At 38.5% G+C, this 20,417-nt stretch overlaps 1 protein-coding gene across 1 annotated transcript in view; it reads left to right on the plus strand.

Annotated features, from left to right (window-relative positions):
• Positions 1-9,327: 9,327 nt before the first annotated feature.
• The window catches only part of HIRA (histone cell cycle regulator), a 28,530-nt gene continuing 17,440 nt past the window's right edge, over positions 9,328-20,417 (plus strand). Inside the window, exons 1-9 of the mRNA XM_085302726.1 lie at positions 9,328-9,392; positions 10,160-10,270; positions 11,046-11,136; positions 11,651-11,745; positions 12,542-12,637; positions 13,959-14,119; positions 15,041-15,208; positions 15,717-15,830; positions 17,544-17,614. Coding sequence (XP_085158852.1) covers positions 10,192-10,270; positions 11,046-11,136; positions 11,651-11,745; positions 12,542-12,637; positions 13,959-14,119; positions 15,041-15,208; positions 15,717-15,830; positions 17,544-17,614 — 875 coding nt within the window. The 5' untranslated portion in view covers positions 9,328-9,392; positions 10,160-10,191. The remainder of the gene's footprint in view (positions 9,393-10,159; positions 10,271-11,045; positions 11,137-11,650; positions 11,746-12,541; positions 12,638-13,958; positions 14,120-15,040; positions 15,209-15,716; positions 15,831-17,543; positions 17,615-20,417) is intronic.

The following is a 20,417-nucleotide window of genomic DNA, read 5'->3' on the forward strand; positions in this document are numbered from 1 at the left end:
GTGTTGGGGTGCCCCCACTGTGGTGACGGCCGCTGCGTTGGGGCGACGGCTGCCGCGGCAACAGCCGCTGCGTTGGGGCGACGGCTGCTGTGTTGGGGCAACGGCTGCCGCGTTGGGGCAACGGCCGCCGCGGCGACGGCCGCGGCGTTGGGGTGTCCCTGCCACGGCGACGGCCGCGGCGTTGGGGCGACGGCCGCCGTGTTGGGGGCCCCCAACGCGGCGACAGCCGCTGCGTTGGGGCGACGGCTGCCGCGGCAACAGTCGCTGCGTTGGGGCGACGGCTGCTGTGTTGGGGCGACGGCCGCCGCGGTGACGGCCGCGGCGTTGGGGCGACGGCCGCCGTGTTGGGGTGCCCCCACTGTGGTGACGGCTGCTGCGTTGGGGTGACGGCTGCCGCGGCAACAGCAGCTGCGTTGGGGCGACGGCCGCTGCGGCGACGGCCGCTGCGTTGGGGCGTCCCTGCCGCGGCGACGGCCGCTGTGTTGGGGCGACGGCCGCTGCGTTGGGGGGTGCCCCCACCGTGGCGACGGCCTCTCTCCCCGGAGCCCCTGCTCAAAAGTCAAGAGCTCATCTGCGGCACGTGTTCCGCGGAGCGCTGGCTCACCACGGCGAGCAGCCAAGTGCTGCTGGCTGGATGCTGAGCTGCCTTCACCTGCCTGGCACAAGTTGAGCAGTGGGACCAGTCCCTGTTTGCGAACGCGCCAAATGATGGCTCGAGTCTCGTGCAGTGCATGGGAAGGAGAGCGGAGGCCCTCACACAGCAGTTTACAGTCTGTCAGTCTGGCGTGGAAGTCCCGTGCACGCGGCAGTGCTTACTGCAGTGGTCCCTCCTGGCCAGCTGTGTTCAGGGTTAAAGTCCCCAAGTGGATGAGCTTCCGCGTCAGCCTGCTGTGCTGTCATTAGTTGGGGGGTGGAAGGCTGTTTTGATTGAAACTTTCTGAGTTTGTACAGTATCTTGTCTGCCTCTCCTCTAACGATATCATAGTGATGGGTGAAGTAAAACACTTTAGAGTTAAGTGTTAATATTGAGACAGAAATCTATATTTTTCTAAATTAGTAACTACAGGACAACATCAGTGTTTTGTATTTGCACTGCTTATGAACACTCTGAAGAGGAACGTTTGTATCATTCCTAGTGTAGCAGTAAGAAGAAATGTAATGTGTGAAGAGCTCCCTTTTTGAGTGTGCAAGCTTTGTCCTCAAATTCAYGCATACAACATTATTTTGACTATAAATTTTATACACTGATATAAATGCCTATAGTTGGACTTACGTAGCTGCTTTCTATCTAGAATAAGACCAAGCTAGAGCCCAGCTCATTCAAGTTGGAGAACTTTCCTTTGAGTTAAAAAACAGTTGCAACTTTATATCTAGCCTTCAGTAGGCTTTGCTGTTTTTGTAATCATGCCACAGGTTTTAAGAACCTAGCCTACTTAAGCCTAACGTTGCAATTCATGTGCATCTTTATTACCCTAACTATATAGTCAGCAGATGAACCTAGACTTGTAATGAAGGGTCACACTGAAMTAAGAGAAACATGAAAGTACTTTCAGTTGAGACATGGTTTACATTTTTACTCGGTTAATCTGAACAAGTGTAGCATTTAAATCTTGATCTTTGGCTGCATGTGGGCACACTGTTGTATGCCTCTCTGGATCTTAGCATCAGCGGGAGCCCATTTGCAAAGACCATTCCTGTCTTTCCCTTTCCCCACTCAATTTGGGGATTTTCATTTTATTGAATGGACTAGAACAAGTTTAGTGATTCTTACAGGCATACGTTCTCCATGAGATAACAGGAATCAGAAATCAGTGTCACATGGAAATCATGTTCAATACAAATGGGAATTGTACACAGCTCAGCTGAGATGCTGTGTATTTACTATAAAAGCACTTTAATACATTTTGGTTCTATAGGTTTTTGTCTTGGAGTTATTATTGTTGACTTATCTGAGTACTTATTGGAAGTGTTTATTCAAATGGATATGCTGTAAGTCTTTCACACTGTTAATGCTAATTTATTAGATTTCTTATGAAATTYTCATCGTAATCTTGTTCTCATCTTCCATATTTCTTTGACTTAGAGCAGGGGAGCATATTGAAAACCATAATTTCATGGCTGAGGGTGGTGGTGGTGGGAAGTTAAAAATAAACCTGTAAAATGTAGAAGGTGTGTTTCTCCTTCCTGGTTTCTTTCATTTGGTACCTATGTAAAGATGCATCCTGTATCCACCAGCTGTATATACATATTTTGCACACAATTCTTTGAGGACCTTGGTCTTTCAAGATGGTTAGTGCAGGTGAGTGCTGAACCCTACAGGAGATCCCTTGTAATTCGGAGAAACTTTTGCAAACCCRAATGTACTGTGCTGTTCATGTATAACAATTTGTAGAATTAGAGCCTGCTTTTGTTTAAATGTAGGCATAGAGTTTATTGTCTCTTCAAGGTATAATGGTGGAATGTAAATATTTGAATTGATTTGTGAGTCATATTGAATGTTACGTAGTAGATGGGCTGGAAGCAAAATAAATAGAAACTCWTTCATATTGTAGTACAAAGTCACTGAAGATTGTCTTTATAGTTCATTCATTGTTGCCTAAAGTTAAAAAAATAACAAAAATAACAAATATTTAAAGCTGCTCATATTTTTTAAGATGGGAACCTCTCTTTGAGCTATCTTGACTGTATTTTTTTTTCCAGGCTTGTTTCACTATTATTATTTCTTAAAGCACCCGAATACTTATAATATACTTAAAGCAAAGAATTCAACAGGACGTCTCAGTCCGTCATAAGGTGTTCTTTTTCTGCTGAACTTAGTTTTCTTTTTTGTGTTGAGTGATATTGGAACTTTGATAATTTAAGCTATTTTTTCTAGAGATTATTACAAGAGTAAGAAATGTCTTAAACCACAATAGGTTAMATTTTATTGTTAGTGTTCAAGTTACTTGTATTTTGTTTTTATGCTTAATTACTAGTAGGAAATTCAAAACTTCTCCAGTGGCCTGAGTATCCAAAATGTAGGAAAGCATTTATTCATTTTAAAACAGGATTCTTTTGCCCTTTGGCTCTTTTTAACAGGGTTTAAAAACGTAATCAGTTAAAGGAAGAAGCAGACCCCGAGAAGGAAGTGGTTGCTATCAAAAAATGGCTCCTTCTCTTTATTTTGAGAAAATGTCAGAAGTGAGGGACAAATACAGTATCTGTGATCAGTTTATAAGCCATAAGTACTATGGAACAGGTTTTATAGCTTTAACCTGTGAGAGTTGTCCACTACTGTAGATGGTCTTACCCCAATAACTGCACCAGGCAAGAAGAATCACCCTGAAAATGACTTTTTGCCTTTCTTAATTTCTGTCCTGTARTCAGTTAATCTATATTCTCTCTTTCTCTAATCATTTTACATCTGTAGACTTATAAAACTAGAAGGAAATGTAAGTCTTCGTTTACTTGGGCAAACAATCTAATGATTGTTGAAGTTGTTCTGTGTTTTAAGGGATATAGAAAACATTGAAGTGTATTGAGCAAATAGTGATTAAGAACTACCAAGAATTTCCTTTTAGATTTTAAAAGAATTAATTTACATTCACAAGTATGCAATTTTTTATTAATGATCTCRTGTTTTAAATGTGTCTAATCAAGACAAGCTGTTTCTCAATAGCCGAGAAATTGTAAATGCATGTAAGTCTTGGAAAAGAACACTAGAAAGATTTTCCTTGTCAAGGAAAGTGTGTTTCAGTACTCATGCTTCTTACCACTAGCTTAGAGACTTTGAAGTGCCACTATGAAGTCCACATATATTTTACCTATCTCTACTCATATGTGTGCCTGTGTAACAAAGCTGAGTTGAAACTTCATGCAGTGTTTGTGCTAAATGGGAACTGAATTTGTTTGTGACTTTGATACACTGCTTTCTAATAAATAGTAAAGGTAAAACTCKTTTCTGGAGATGAGCAACTTTCAAGCTCAGTTGTTTTTATTGAGGATTAATTTGCATGCCCCAAAAAACCCAAACAAAAAGAAAATAAACAACCCCACAGCAAAAGCTGCCTTACCTAACTCTAAAAGTACTGTATGAATCCTTTTGGAGTGTTCTGAAAAACTTGATTTTTTCTACTTTAAATAGGCTTTTTTGGTGCCTTTTGCACTTGGAACCTTTTTTTTTTTTTTTTTCCATGTATCACATAAAGTTACCTGTATCCCATTCAGATCTGCCTTTAACTTTTAACACACTTACTTTCTACTTTTTTACAAATACAAAAAAAAAAAAAAAAAAGTATGTAGCATTTTGTTGTTCAAAGACCAGTGTGTTGGTACTAAGTACTTGTATTTTGTAACAGAAGCAAAAGTGCTGTTCTGTGATTACTTAAGGTGAGAGACTGTTCTTCTGAATCCTTCCCTTTTCAGGCTCCTGGAGAGGTGGTGGTGTGGTGGTTAACGGGGAGTTTTAAAAGGACCGTGAGGGCACTTGGCTAACGTGTACACAGCAGTGGCTATGTGCAGACCTTCTGCTTCTGAAACACTTCACCTCATTGCTATAAATATAAGGTCATATACCTCTGTGCATATGAGCGCGAGTGCGACTCACCCATGCAGTGCCTTCTGGTTTCCCTTGGGCTATAGGGCATCATGTGCGTGAGCTGTGTTCTCTTTTGCTTCTCGTATGAAACTCCACTGCTTGTACGGAAATAAGGAGCAGACCTGCGAGTGTGTCCAGTTATAACTAGGGCTCTTCTACAGACTGTTCCTTGGGAAAAGGGCCCAAACTGTGTGCTGCCTCGTTTGGGTTATACCCTATGCATCTGTGCATCTCTGTGCTTTCTGGTGCTGAATTGCATAGTAGCTCTGCTATTGCCTAAAAAGCAAGTGTGAACTATCTAGCTCAAGTGGCAATAGTTCAGGCTTGTAGATCCGGTAGTTGTTTCCTGCAGAAAGCCCTAAGCAGGGCTGCCGCGGTGCTTGGCTGTTCTCTTAACCAACAGGTAAGTTGTATGCAGCCAGAGGCAGGAATGGAATCCTGATACCCGTGGTCTTGAGGTAGGTCATAAGTGGTTGCTTCCCTCACTGGGTTGCTCTTCTCAAGTTACACTTATGCATTCCTCCACTAATGAAACTTGTACTTGAAGTGCAAGAGCACAAAAAACATTGTGGACTAAAGGCTATGGGCTCTGAACAACTGTATAGTCCATGATTAATCATATTATCCACAGATCTTAGAATAGCTTCCAAAGGAATTTGAAATAAAGTCCAGATTGACTTGGAAATGATATTTCATCCAGGTCAACTTGTAAATATTTTGCTGTACTAGTATATAACATGGCATTTTGTAGTTACTGTTTGTGTTTTGAATAATGCAAGATGTTCACTAAGAATAGGTGACAGATTGGCAGTGGGGTTTTTTGAGACTGGATGTAGTTTGACAGTTCTCCTGTATTTGGAAAATGGAGGACTCTTATCTATAGAAGCTCCAAGAAGTCTGCACTTTGATTTAATAAAGTAATGTTTCTATAGGGGGGGAAAGCATACCTTTCAGAGTGAGGATTAAACATTGCACTTGTTAGCAAACAAGATGCATCTGGATGTTGCTGGTGAGATTCATTCGGAGACTTTTCTTTCTGTAGGTAACGTGGCTAAAACTAGCCCAGCTCWTTGGGTGTTATCTATCAGATGGGAACTATTTGTTTCTTACAGGAGATGAATTTCACATTCACAAGCTGCCATGCTTTAAGCTAATTGGCTGATCCTGCATGGCTCATTCTGTATGGGTAGTTACCTGTGGGAGAAGTTCTCTTCATCACACCTAGGAAACTTTATCTGCTGTTTCTTTGAGGGCTTTGCTTATCAAGGCTGTCTTTCTTGAGTACAAAATCCATACGCTTTTTAAACTTTGCCTGCAAAATGTTGCCCTGTGATCTGATGACTGAGACCTCCACTGAGRTTTGAGTTTTTAGGACTAACAACTTGTGAAATATCTACTCAATGCTGATTAGATCAAAAGCCACATTTATGCTAGGACTAGAATTAATAACTGGAAATAAAACTTTATGCTACTGTATAAACACGTGGAGCATTTACACTTGAAGAGGCTTTCCAATACAAGTTCCCTCCAATGTCGTAAAAGATWTTGGAGAACTGAAAGAGGCACAGAGAGGAGAGACCAAAATGAGCAGAAGTATGAAACAGTTTTTCTACAAGGAATGACTGAGTAGACTAGGACTCTCAGCTGGAAAAGGGAGGACTGAGTGGGAGATACGGTGAATGTGTRTAACACTGAATGGCGGGGAAGGAGTGAGTGTGGAATGATTTCTTCCCATCCAAGAATTAAGGGCATCAGAGAAACAGGTAGCAAGTGCTGAGCACATGAGGTAGGTTCTTCACTGAGCTGCATAGCTGAGTTGTGGACCTCCATGCGTCAGGGGTAGTGGGTGATAAGGATTCTAGACTTGAAAAATGACTAGAGGAATGTGTAGAAGATAAGCCAATTGCAGGGTACTGGGTACAAAGATCCCATCTCTGGTTCAGGAAGTCCAAACTGTAAATTCTTGGAGCTGGAAGATTGTTCTAGGGAAGAACTGTTGTGTGATTGCCATTGTAGATAATCCTTAGGTAGATACCTGGTGCTGGTCCCTGTTGAACACAGAATATTGGGCTAGGTAGACATTTTCTCTAATGTGGTGTGGCTGATTTTAGGATTTTATGATGGATTTGTAGCTAAATTACCTCTGGTTCTGTAAGTAAGATAATTTGCTAAATTTCCATCAACTCCATTTGTGGAGCTACACAAAAGCTTTTCCCAGAAAGAGGAAGCTAGGTGATGTTACTAATCCTGAAGAATTGTACTCTTAGAGTAAGGCAGAAATTGGAGATGTTATGATAGTTTTAAGACATAGTAAAGAAAAAGGTAACTACGTTTTAACTCCTTTTTTTATAAAATATAATCTAATAAATATTTTAGTAAAGCCTATTGTCTTTTGGGTTTAATAATGTCACATCTTGTAAGTAGCAGGTATCCAGATTGTAGCTTCGAATGTAGATGTCTTCAGTTTATCACTTTTAAAAATTGGAACAAATGATCATGTATGCTCACAAAGGTAGCTCTCAGAAGAGATCAATGTTATCTTGTAATTTTAGGTGGCACACTAACATTTTAATGTCAATTTCTGCAAAGCAATAGGCGTAACACTGATTTCACAGTCATTCAGAATGTGTGGTGTGTCTATTTTGCCCAAATAATGAGAAGCCAATGTGTCTGCTAAACAAAAATTTGCCATCCTGTGCTTTGGTTGCAGTTACTTTTTAATGCAGTCTTTTGCACCTTTTGGAAAGGGTGAGTGGTGSAATTGGAGCAGATGAGGGAGGGGAGGGGAGAGAGGCAGGCAAGGTGCTATTAACAGTCAATTTAGTGGAACGGAACTTCMCATGCGAGACAGCTGCATCTGCTAAATGGGTTTTAAGTGCAGTATTGCTGAACTACAAACCACATGAACTCTGAAGCCTTATTCATATGGGCATTTTCATCTATGGAATTTAGTCTCCCCTGCTTATTGATGTCCTCCTGCTAGAGGTTACAAACCCTTCTGATTTGCTGGGCAATTGTTTTCTAGTTCTGTGAGTGATACCTAATCTGCTATAAGCAAAATGAACCAGGCTCATTCTTTGACAACTGGAGGGAGCACTCACCTGATCTTGTGTAAGGGCAGGTCTGAGCATAGAGTAACTTCCTTGCTTGGAACTGTTGGCACAGATGAAAAAGTTASCCTTTCCCACTGCGAGGTCTATGGAATAGCCTGTTTCCGTGAGTGTTATTTTTTTCATCTAGTTTAAATGATGCACTGACTTAATTTAAGGGAGTTTCATTATCTTTGGAAGAGTAAAATAATGTTTTCTTTCTGTGCTCAAAATGTTCAGCTTATCCCTGTATGTTACATTGAAGGTAGTAGAATAAAGGATAGATTCAGGCTCAACAACCTGAAGAGAAGCTGTAGCTTAACATCAGCTTGTGTGTCTTATGTGGTTTAAAGGACATGGAAGGAATGTAGTTTTAGTGCCATCTTTCTGTACTTAAGGTCTTTGCTTGGCTACCTTTAAAATTTTAAGGGAAATCACATGTCAGGGTTGCATTAAGAATCCAAATAAAATAAACCTTAAAAAAAGTGAACATAAAAGTTATTCAAAGCAGAGTGCATATCCCTCAACAAGTAAGAAATACTGGACATTTTATAGCGTAAAACGTATGGTTGGATAAACTGGGTAAGTTCCCCAGGTTTTGTCATTTATGTCTTAGCACACCACAGCAATACAATGCAAGAATAGACATACCTGGGAAATTTATCAAATAATCTTGACATGTGAGTTGTGGTTCCTTTGGCCACTACGACAAACTGCCATCTTTCGTACTGGCAGGCTTGTGATCTTGCTTGCGGGAGCATTCTTATTTGTAGAGAGTTCAGACTGCTGCCAGAAATTATTTGAATGTAGAAATCACGTGTAGTCCTTAGGTTTTGCTGCTTGAAAATCTGGTGTACTTCAAGTCATCCTTAGCACTAGCTTTTCCAGCACTGTTGAAAGGCAACAAGTTACTTCTGTGTACCACCCTCTACCCACTCCTGCAGAGGCTGAACCAACTGTGAACGTAAGGAGAGTGTGTGATCTGATGGTCAGAGCAGGCTGAGAGTGGAGACTGCCTGCTTTCAAAATCTGTTCCCTCACTATGCTAGTTATTTGTTGGATAGTTTAAGTTTTTATAAAATGATTACTTTTCTTCTGGAAGATACAGCCTATGGAGACTATGAATGACTTAATTAGTCTTCCTTTGTCTATTTAGAAGTCATAAAAGTAAAAGATAAATTTTTGGCAGAAGCATTTCATAACAACAAAATTCAAGTTTGAGGCAGATAGTTGTATGACCAACAGATGCAATCTGAGATTGGGGAAGATTAAAAAAAAAAAAAGAAAGAAAGAAAAGAAAAGGGAAAAAAAAGAAGGGAAACCTAAAAACAGACACAAAATCACATGTTGCTCCAGGTTATCAACTAATGAACTACAGAAACCTGAAGGAAATTGCTTACTCAAATACAGTTTTACCTAGTTGACATGTGCATTGTGAGATTATTTTGCTTTGCTGTATTTGGCGTATCCTGCTGGGTTAAGGGTCCTTGATTGTTACTGGTTTATTATGCTGTGATAACTTCCACATTATTTTACATTGTAGCTACAGCTTTTAGGAGAAAATTGTTATTTGATAGCCAGAACAGTTAGGGTTCTTTTGGCATTACTGCATTTTATCAACTATAAAGCATTTCAGTATGTTTCTTCTTGTTCCCTAATTGCAGGAAAGCCAATATTTTCAGTGGATATTCATCCAGATGGGACCAAGTTTGCAACAGGAGGGCAAGGTACGTCTGTGTACTGACAGAAGGCAGAATTTTGGGCTACGATAATCTTGTGCTCTCACAGCACTATAATCGTTCTGACCCTTTTAAAAACGCATTTCTTAGTTCTCCAAGAAGCAGATAATTATGTAAATCATTAATATGTATTGAAAAGTGTCCTGTGTTGCTAGGGTAGGCAGGGTCATAGTTTCTGATGCCCTTATCCCCTTGAGCATCAATTGACRTAGTAGCTGAGCAGTTGAGATAGTTGAGTTATGATCATACTGGCCACATTGCTTTTATATCTGAAGGGGAACTGAATGTGAAGTTTGGCCTTTTGAACAACTACGTAGTGGAATTATTGGGACAAAAAAATCCAGTTATGTAGATTGAATTGTTCAAGAAATATAAGCTAAAATATAGATTGGATTGCTATAGTGAATGGTTTTATATTGGATACAGCAAGTACAATTTAGGTTTTGACAGTCTCTCTTCTCTTGTTAAATACAGTTTGATTATAAATAATACATTCTTATAGTTGATATAACTGTTAGGTATAGTGGAGTTTTTTGTTTTTCTTGAACCAGGCTGTATAACTYGTTTTTAATAGCTTCAGGAAAACACTTTTGAGTACACAGTTGAATCAGAATGACATCTATTATTAAATATTTCCAAAGTTCCCACTGCAGTAGTGCTTAAGTGCTACTGTCTGCTCTGAAACTGAGAGTAAGTTGAAAACCTGTTTTGATTTTTACACATACATAAGAGGATGGCTTTTTCTTCATCTGCAGGCCAGGATTCTGGGAAAGTTGTGATCTGGAATATGGCTCCTGTCCTGAAAGAGGAAGATGAAAAGAATGAAAATATTCCCAAGATGCTTTGTCAGATGGACAATCACTTAGGTAACATAGATTCTTTRTACTGATTGTGGGTAATATGCCAAAGCTTAAGCATTACATCTGTTTGTAATTATGAAAATAATGCTATGTCCAGTGGTGAAAATCAATAAAATACAGCAGAGCAGTCTCAGACTTTGGCTATGTACTTTTCTAGGTATTCAATGGAACATGTTGTTATGCTGTAGAAAAATATTTGGAGAAATATAGAAGTATTTATTTTTGGAAATCTCTTCCTTATGAACCTTTTCAGCTGTGTCCACAAAATAATTCATAATACACATTTTGAGAAACTGGATAACTTTGAAGGAAAAAGCAAGAGAAGGAATAAGTACGAAGGGAACATATGAAGTATATCGGTTATAGTTCAATATTATTTTAGGTTTATTGCATATTGTATTTGAAGGAACAATGGTTATCTGTGTTTTCTTCGAGATATACTTTTCCTTCTTTTTCCATCTTAATCTTGCCTAATTTATAACAAGCGGTTTTCTTTGTTAGGTGAATATTAATCTTTATCCTTATGAATTACTTTTGCTGAAGCTTTTTTTTTTTAAATAAGGGGTGATTTCTTTAAACTAAGAAGTTCTTCGACTGCTACTGTAAGATAAGTACCAATTCATTTATCTGAAGCAGACAGAGTAACTGCTTTGAGTAGAAAAAGCACACCTACTAAATTCTAAACATCTTCTGTTAAGTTTTGCTTATAATGAATTCTTTCTATGGTCTAGAACCATTTATGCTTGTTTTTATCTTACAAATTTTCTTTTCTACATTTCAGCTTGTGTGAACTGTGTGCGATGGTCCAACAATGGAGTTTACTTGGCTTCAGGGGGAGATGACAAGCTGATTATGGTGTGGAAAAGAGCWGCGTAAGCATGTTTTTTCCTTGGCAGTTCTGTATTTTACTTCAAGCAGGCTACTCTGCTAAGTCTCTTGCTGCTTCTTCCCCATGCCAGCCTTTTACAAGTTCTGTGCTTCACATTATGCACATGGTGCCGAAATCAATCAGATCACATTACTGATATCGGAGACTTGTTCTCTTATCCTGTCTCTTGGCCTGCAGTGTCTCTCTWTGGGACAAGTCATGCTCCTGTCTAGGAGCTGAGGCATTTTCTTCTGTCCTTGAAGAAAGCTTCTCAGAGATTTAAAAAGTTATCTTAAATATTAGCATTTTCTTACTATCTGTAGACTTTCTACTTTTTGTTAGTTAAATTTTAATAACTGTAATTACTTTGTTTAAAAAAACCTACATTTTTGTGTTTCAATTTTCTATTTAATTGTTTCTGCAATGAAAATAGAAGTGTCCTTTYTTTAGGAAGAAAGAGGTCGATTAAGAAGTTGATGTGGTTCTGCTGATAATTCTGTTGTTCCTGTTTTAATTAGGTACATTGGACCCAGCACTGTGTTTGGTTCTAGTAGCAAACTTACTAATGTTGAGCAGTGGAGATGYGTATCAATTCTCAGAAGCCATTCAGGGGGTAAGTTAAAAGGTGTAGAATGAACCTAATCTGAATGTATTTGTTAGAATTTGTTTTCGCTAGCATACTTCTCTTTTCAAAACCTATAGAATCGGTGGCAAGTCAGTAATCCCTTTTAAGAGCAACTGTGAAAATCTGTTGGAAAATGTTGCTAATCAATTTTCAGTTTTCATACAAGTAACTTGTGGCTCTGGAAAAATGAGTAACTAAGGAATTTCTTTCACTATTTATTAACTTAAAAATTAATCTGAATAAAGGAAGCTAAGCTATATTTTTATTTAAATAAATGTCCAAAGTTAAAGTGGATAGTCTCCTGGTTGGCAAAAGAAAGTTGTGTAAACCAAAGAATATTAGTGTTTATTTAGAACAAAATAATGAAAGAGCAAATACAAAAGATGAATACAACTCCCACTTGTTGATGTGAACTATGATTAAAATCAAGATTTCAGTCACTTTTTCCAACATACATGAATTGATCAAAGTAAATGCATTGCAATAGCTGCTATTGTTTTTTCATTCAAAAAGCAAAAAATATACTTTATATGGGTGTATTAGTGCTTCCTATAATTTCTAAMCGTTGCATTTTCTACCTAGAATCTTTTTTGTCGTCCCCTGTTGAACATTACAGATGGGAGTGCCTTGCTCCCAGATAGTCATGTTCGTTTTCTTTCTTTCTTTCTTTTACTCTGAAGCCATAATCTTTTTCACTGATGGGAAAAAAATTGTCACAAGTTTTTTAAATAGAATTTTGTTTTTCAACAATGTCTTATATGAAAACATTTGGGTTTTTAAACAGATGTCATGGATGTAGCATGGTCGCCTCATGATGCCTGGCTGGCATCATGCAGTGTGGATAACACTGTTGTCATTTGGAATGCTGTCAAATTTCCAGGTGAGAATTCTTATATTTTAGATGTGCAGGTATGTAACTCTGACAAACTTCTCCCTTTAATGCTGTATGTCACTGATTGTGAAAATGTAAATGTAATGTATATATGTAGTGTACGTATATGTGGGAATGGATTATCCTGTCTTTTGAGATGACACGCAGTCTGAGTCAGTCATTATCCCAAGTTTTGTTGACAATGTGCTGTGGCTTCCTCTCTGCTGTAGAGAGAGGTTACATTCAGATTGTGCTGCTAATTTTACATGAGGCTCGTTATTACATGTATCTTCTTTCTCTCTTTCTTTGTAAAATCACAGATAAACAGAAATTTGGCATAATATTAGGAGTATATCTGTAATTCTTTTTCTGCTGCTTTGGTACCAATAGGACTTTCTGTCCTTTTAGCTTTGAGGGCCCCTTATYTTATTTACCACATTCTAAATATTGCTGCTTAATAACCTGTCTGAATTTACTTGATGAAAGGGAGAAAGGAAGAACTAGGAGAGCCTTAACGCCATCTTCTCTCACAGTAACAAAAGTTCTTCAGTCTCCCCTTTGGCTGTTTTCCTTCTACTGCTGCAGTGCTGGCAATTCATATAGTCCTAAGGCCAGGCGCAGCTAGTCGGTCTACAGGACAGCTTTWTTTGACTTGCGAGGGCCTGCAGCAGCCAGGGAGTACGTGCCTTTATTTGGCTACTTCTCTTCGCATGATATGATGTAGGCTCAAGCTCCCATTGCGTGATGCATAGACACTATGGCTTGTTTTAGGGCTACTGCCTCAGTATCTGATAATATCAGGTAATATCAGAGGTGTTATTCTTTCAAGCTGTGTAGCCTGTGCAGTATTCTCARCCTCTTCTTTAACACTCTGATAAGCAACAGATTAACTGATAATAGGTTACTGGGTCTGCCAGGCTTCCATATCTCTTCAGTCATAATTTAATTCATATTTGGTACACAAAGATAGGTTTGTTTTGATGGTCTTTGGGTACAGAGGAAAAAATGAAAGTTTGACTGAAGTGCTAATTRAAGTACAGCTTTCCATACCTTGAAAGTGCTTTTCTAGACTTCCTGGGTTCTGCTGGTCTCCCAGCTCTGATCTATTTCTTATATAGGGTTTGACACTCCTTATTTTGACCAGAGTTCTCTTTATCATGTTTATGTATCACTCTTGGTTTAAATATAAGTTCCAGTTTGGTTGGTGTTTTTATATTTTAAAGAGATGATATTTAATATACTGTTTCAAGGAGACCTGTCCTGAAAAAAAATACAGTATCTGTTCTGTATTCTCTCTCTTTTTTTTTTTTTTTTTGTGGTATGTGCTCAGAAATTCTTGCCACTTTGAAGGGACATTCTGGCTTGGTGAAAGGACTGACTTGGGATCCTGTAGGAAAATATATTGCCTCTCAAGCTGATGACCGAAGCTTGAAGGTGTGGCGGACCATGGACTGGCAGTTGGAAACCAGCATCACAAAACCCTTTGATGAGGTATGAATGTGTGACTATTCTTTATAGAATAAATTAAAAATTACAAGAATAACTCTGATGTTACAGAAGTATGAATTAATCAAAAAGTACTGGATCAACTGAAACTGATCACTGGTAGATTAAAAAAAAAAAAAAAAGAAGAAGAAGAGGTAGAATTGAGACTCAGATTGCCATCGAGTGTTGTGGATGCTGAAAGTTTAAGTGGATTACATAAAAAGCTAAGTAAATTTCTGGAAATGCAGAGGCCATTCCAAGGAAGTATTGACCTGCCATTCCATTGCTCTTAYACTCTTCCCTACACATCTTCTGTCAGCCACTACCAGGTAAGTATCTGGGATCCTTGGTCTAGCCTGGTAGGGCCATTTTTCTGTGATGAATTTGACTAAGGGATTAAATTTTTGGGTACAGAAGCTGGTGCTTGGTGAGTGGAACGTTTTACAGTGGTCTTCTGGTACTGTGATTAGTGTAATTGCTCTTAGCAAGAGACTAAATTTCTGAATATGTGTCTGCATTAGTGTTTGCGAAGTCAAAATTCATTGTTGGCAGCTGTTATGCTACAACCCTGTCACTGACCAAGATCTTGATGAGTGTACAGTATCTAGAGAGACTTGCATTATTTTAAATGCTAAAGAAATGCACTTTCTGGATTTTTTTTTTTTCCTTTTTAAAAATTTTCTGAGTTTTTTTTTCCCCTTTTGGTAGGGCTTCATAGATTATGTCACATCAGCTGTGTAAATGTGGCTAAGTGCTGAGAATTGTGTGCAGTGTCATTCTTTTATATCCTCAGATTTGTTTTGTGATTATTTTCTCTAAATGTAAACTTTAAATGATTTGTATTAAAATCTTTTGTTTGCCCAGTCCAGACACTTTTAAAGCTCTGGTATGCTTTGTTTAGTTTTTGTTTTATTTTGTTTTTTCCAGTGTGGAGGGACAACACATGTGTTGCGTCTCAGCTGGTCACCTGATGGTCACTATCTTGTTTCTGCTCATGCCATGAATAATTCTGGACCTACTGCTCAGATCATTGAGAGAGATGGATGGAAAACCAACATGGATTTTGTAGGGCATCGGAAGGCAGTAACAGTAGTGGTGAGTGAACGATGGTAACTTATTTCCAAAGTAAAATTTCTAGTATGTGTTTTCTGATAATTTTATGCATAAATGGGACAATAATTGGAGAGAGGTGCAGAGGTTAGTAAAGCTAACACATGATGGTGTTTAAAAATGTCAGCTTTAATGTTGGAATCAGTTCATCAAACTGCTCTTGAGGTAAGGGAACTGAAGGTAGATGAACACACTAGGAACASCAAACACTAACTTTATTAGCTGTTCAGTGACTAGATTGAACTGACTCTAGGTTTCTAGTGTGTTCCAGTTCGCTAGGTAAAATTATATTCTTTGGCATTCGTGTTAAGGCATTCAGAAGGACCTTTAAGAAAACGTATGTGCATTTTGTCAGTGCCATTATAAAGTCTGGTTATAGAATTTATTTCCATGAAATGCTATTTTTTTAATTTTTTGAGTATGAAACTTGCTTTTAAAGCAGCTATTCTAATGTAGTTACTATAATACATCTTGTGTTATCTTGCTTGTTCAGAAATTTAATCCGAAAATCTTCAAGAAGAAACAAAAGAATGGGAGCTCCACCAAGTCAAGTTGTCCCTACTGCTGTTGTGCTGTTGGTAGCAAGGATCGATCTCTTTCTGTCTGGGTAAACTTTTTTTTTGCTTTCTTTGACTAATGTGATCATTTGGATAACCTGAAGATTTAGCACAAACGTCATATGTTCAGCATTAGAGTCATATATTTAGATTCATGTTTATTTTTTTTATTCTCCCTGTTGTTAGAGGATTAGCTGAGGGGAAGTGGATTGGTATTAGTTCATTTTAGGAATTCAGTATTCTAGAGCCAAAGAGCAGCTAAAAGGGGATGACAGACTATGCTGCCCTGGTTAAGGAGAATAATGCATTGTCACAACTAATAAATGTAATTTAGCCCTGTTTTCTTCCTCTGTCTTTTATGCATTCTCCATGTAAGTCTTAAAAGAAAAAGACTTTATTCCATGTTTAACCTACCTACCCTTTAATAACTCCTAGAATCTTGTTTTGCTAGTCTGTCTTTTATGGGTATAAGAATAATATAGCAGGTACAGCTTAGCTGTTTCTAAGCATATATATGCCTCATCTGCCTGCTTCACACTAGCTTCTACCTTCACTTCGGAAAAAAATGTGAAAGTGAGTTAACTTTTTAAAAATACTTTCAGGTTTTCAGTATATGTGTATGTATACTTTTTAAGCTACACTAAAATTTTATTTTGTCTGAGGGAAGATTAGCTATTCTCACATTTATAGCTGCAAGATGGGTGGTTTGGCAACTACGAAGAGTGGGGAATCAGTTTAACTGATTGTAAGGCTTTGTGATGAGAATGTACACCAGAACACACCGATTGCTAACTACAGTCTACTATTTATAGATTCTAGTGTGGTATTTATCCATCAGTCACTAAATGCATAACAGTAAATCTGTTTTTGGCAATGCTACTGGTGCATACTCATATCAAAGTATCATTCTAAGTATATTTTGCTTTCTATTTATACCATGATTTCATGTAGAGTGCCTGTTGAGGTTGTACTAGGTATTGTGGAGATTATAGGCAGTCTTTGCCCTGAAGAGCTAAAGAGCAATATATACACAACACAGATCTATGATGGAAACATAAAAGAAATAACTATTGAAAATCACGCATTACATCTGTGTACCTTTGAACATGAAACATCCTAGATCACACTGACCTCTCCTGTCTCCATTTTACTTGTACCATATACTGTAGCTATTAAGTCCATTGATTTAACTAATCTTAAACTTAGAACAAGTTATTGGGAATTTTCATACTCAGTTCTTTATTACTAAGGTGATCTGTAAGTATAGAGGAGTAATTTTTAAGAATAATAGCAAGTTGATTTCCCCTTGCTATTGACTGRCTTCGGTTGTGTAGAGGAGTAGTCTGAATGAGGACATGGAATCCTAATCTGTCTTCTGTCTTTCTCTTGTCCTGGCAGTTTGCAACATCCTCATCTCATAAGGCTTAGAATAGAAGCTGTCTTTAGCATCTATGGAATTACWTTTTGACTGGTAGCCTTTTATGCTGCATTCATAGAACTTTAGGTTCATTAAGAAATTCAGTCTATGTTTCATAAAGGAGGGGAGAATGGAATGTCAGCCATGCTTCTCCAAGAGTTTTCTGTGTTAGTAATGGAATTGCTAACTTTGCACTTAAGATATTGCCCTGTCAAGCATACAGCTGTCTCTTGGCCAGATCTTGTGTGGTAAATATTGTTAAGACTCTAGGAGAGGATTAATGTGCTAATATTTGTGCTAATATAGGACCTCTACAATTCTGAGCTCTGTTTCTTCTGTTTTTAAGCTCACGTGTTTGAAACGACCTTTAGTTGTCATACATGAGCTGTTTGACAAATCTATCATGGACATCTCCTGGTAAGTTGTTTGCTTCTGTTTGTTACCATGCTTTAAAAAAAAGTTTCAGTAGAATAGGTATTTGATAAAACTTGGGTCCACCATGTCATGTTTTGCGCATTACGTCAATGTAAAGTTATTGCACTGTGGAGTGGTGACAGTTCAGGTGAGCCTTCTAGGCCAACCTTTCCTTTATGCCTAAGGATACAAGTTATCTTATATCCAAAGAGAAAGGTTTTGGATGTGGTGTTTTTTTCTTTTTAAACACACACACAGATGCACACACAGACTTTGCTGGAGAATTTTAATGTAGAAAAAAGTGAATGTAATATCTCTGATCGTTTAGCAAGAATATAGTTACACGGTGGTATTGCAGTGCCATGTGAAGGGTATAGATTGCAGTGTGGTAAAGAGTAGTTGTGGCTGATCAGGTAACAAGACTCAGAGAAGGGATAATGAAATCATTACACCCAACTACACCCCTTTCATCGTCCGCCACACAAAGGTAGCAGAATGGGAAGTACTGAGCTTTCCTAGAAGGTTGCAGGATATGACTGGGTTGGACAAACCCTTCTCCCATCAGCCTACTAGCCCAAATGTATTTTTCTCTTTTCATGGTAAGTGTTACTTGCTCCTTTCCTGCTTTCTTCCTGATGCCAGTGGTTGCAGAAGCACTGCAGTGCCAAATACTAACAAAAGCCATGTGAAAAATAAACCAGTTTAGCCAAATATGCAAGGCTGCTGAAGTCATTCTTTGAACACAGTCAGTGGCCCTATTGTGTATTCCCAGAACCATGTAATAGTTCATCCTGTCCACCTTGGGCTGGTACCTTGGTGCTACAGTGGAGTGGGAGATTCCTTCTCTCCTCTGAGTGCTCCCAGCTGTACTGAAACCCACCTCTTCTTGTCTGTTTTGGAAAGAATTGCAGCAGCCAGAAGCATGGCACCAGTCCTGGTAGCAGCAGGAGGAGGTAGTGTGGCCAAGATTGATGGGATGGCAAAGAGCAGGCTGGAAAGTGGGGAGGCAGGCCAAGTTTCTTCATTCAGCCTCCTCTTGCTACTGGTGACATCAAGTCTTGGGCTCTCCATGACTGTGCTTCTAACTAGCTTCTCCAGTTTATATCCTCCAGGTTCTTCTGTCTGTCATAGCAGTCCCGCTGCACCTTCCTCCTTCCGTTTCCCAAGGACTACGCTTCTTTCTCTCCTAAGARTGTAAAGCCTGAGTTTAAACCTGCCCCATGTTCCTCAAACAAACTGGAAAACCAGCAAAGGGAAAGCAAAGGGAAAACCAAGACTAGAGGAAGTTGGAGGGACTAGGATAAGGAGGGAATACAGCTGGTACAAGAACTGCTAACAGAAGAAGGATAGGAGCATGGGGGACAAGATGTAAGGGAACTAACTACACTGGAGAAGTAGCTCCCAGTTAGTGGAGTCTACCTCACTGTAGGGACAAACCAACATCAAAGACCTGATCATAAAAAATACGATAGTTCTTTATTCACTACATGGTTTGAATAACAAATGACAAATACATGAGATCACCCAGTAAATGATACTAAAAAGAAACATTCTGTGCTCGTACATCAGGTAATTAACAGAGTTAAGGGTTCTGAGGAAGGAAATAATAACTTTCTCATAGTATGCATACAGCTTAATTCTAACACTTCCTAGCTTTTGAAACAGTACCTTCACAGCTGTTACTGTTCTTGGTTTTTATGCTGTAAATGTTAACGCTTACAGTCATGCAGCTTCTTGTTTTTTATGTGCCACATGGATTTTGCTATGAAGCTCAGAAAAGCATTGTAAAAACTTTTCAAAACATTTTACTTCAATAAGTTAAGGCTTGAAAGCCAATAAATGGACTAGTTCATGAGAACTGCTATTCTTACTGTAGTACAATAGCTTTGAATACTTTTGTTTTTCTATATTTTTTCTTAATTCTCCATCTGCAAATTGCACATTTTTCTTGGCATAGTGTCATTGGGAGTAATAGCTGGTTAATATTTTTCAATTTCTAAGTAAATGGTTTTGTGGGATATTTGAGAGAGACAAAGGATCTTCAGGAACCTTTTTATTTTATATCCTGTTTATAAATCTGAATGTATGACTAAAATTTCAATAATATGGGATGTTCCCAGAAACATGTTCCAGTTCTTCTCCAATTCTAAAACTRGACCGAATAAATTCAGAGAAACTTGATACTATAGTAGTGTTGTAGCTGTCAGTTTCTATTTTAGGCTTTTAGACTTGCATCCATCATTAAAGTCCCTCTGCATCATTATGTTTTCATGTAATAATTGCTTGGATGCAAAGGCCAATAGAAGCAATTCTRTACATTAAGCAAGCAAAAAACTCCCAAGATTTTATCATTTTTCTAATTTACAGTAGTATTTGTTAACCTAGTTACACAATATTGAGGCAAATTCATCTGGATGCGATAAGATCAGGACAACAACCACCAATAATAATAATAATAAAAAAAGCTGTAGGTGTTTGAAAACAGCCGCAACATACGTATTATGTTTTTAATCCGTATTGTGCTAGTTTGGATAGGACTTCAGAGTTTTACGTGTTTTCTTTTCTTCTTTGTTCTCTCTGACAAGTCATTGATAAACCCACATGTCACTGTCTCTATAAGCTCTGTGACTGGGAGCTGCTGGGTCTACAGTCAAAACGCCTATCAAATACTTTTTCAAATACTTTTTCCTTCCCCCCCCCCCCCCCCCGATGTTGAATAATAGGTTATAGATGGAAGGTCGTCATTCCATTAAGGCTGCAATGTATAGTTTCTGCCATTTCTCTCCCTCTAAGAAAATCCTTGAGA

The sequence above is a fragment of the Rhea americana genome, unplaced genomic scaffold (assembly GCF_003343005.1).
Source record: "Rhea americana isolate MKP2758 unplaced genomic scaffold, rheAme1 scaffold_191, whole genome shotgun sequence".
NCBI lineage: Eukaryota > Metazoa > Chordata > Aves > Rheiformes > Rheidae > Rhea > Rhea americana.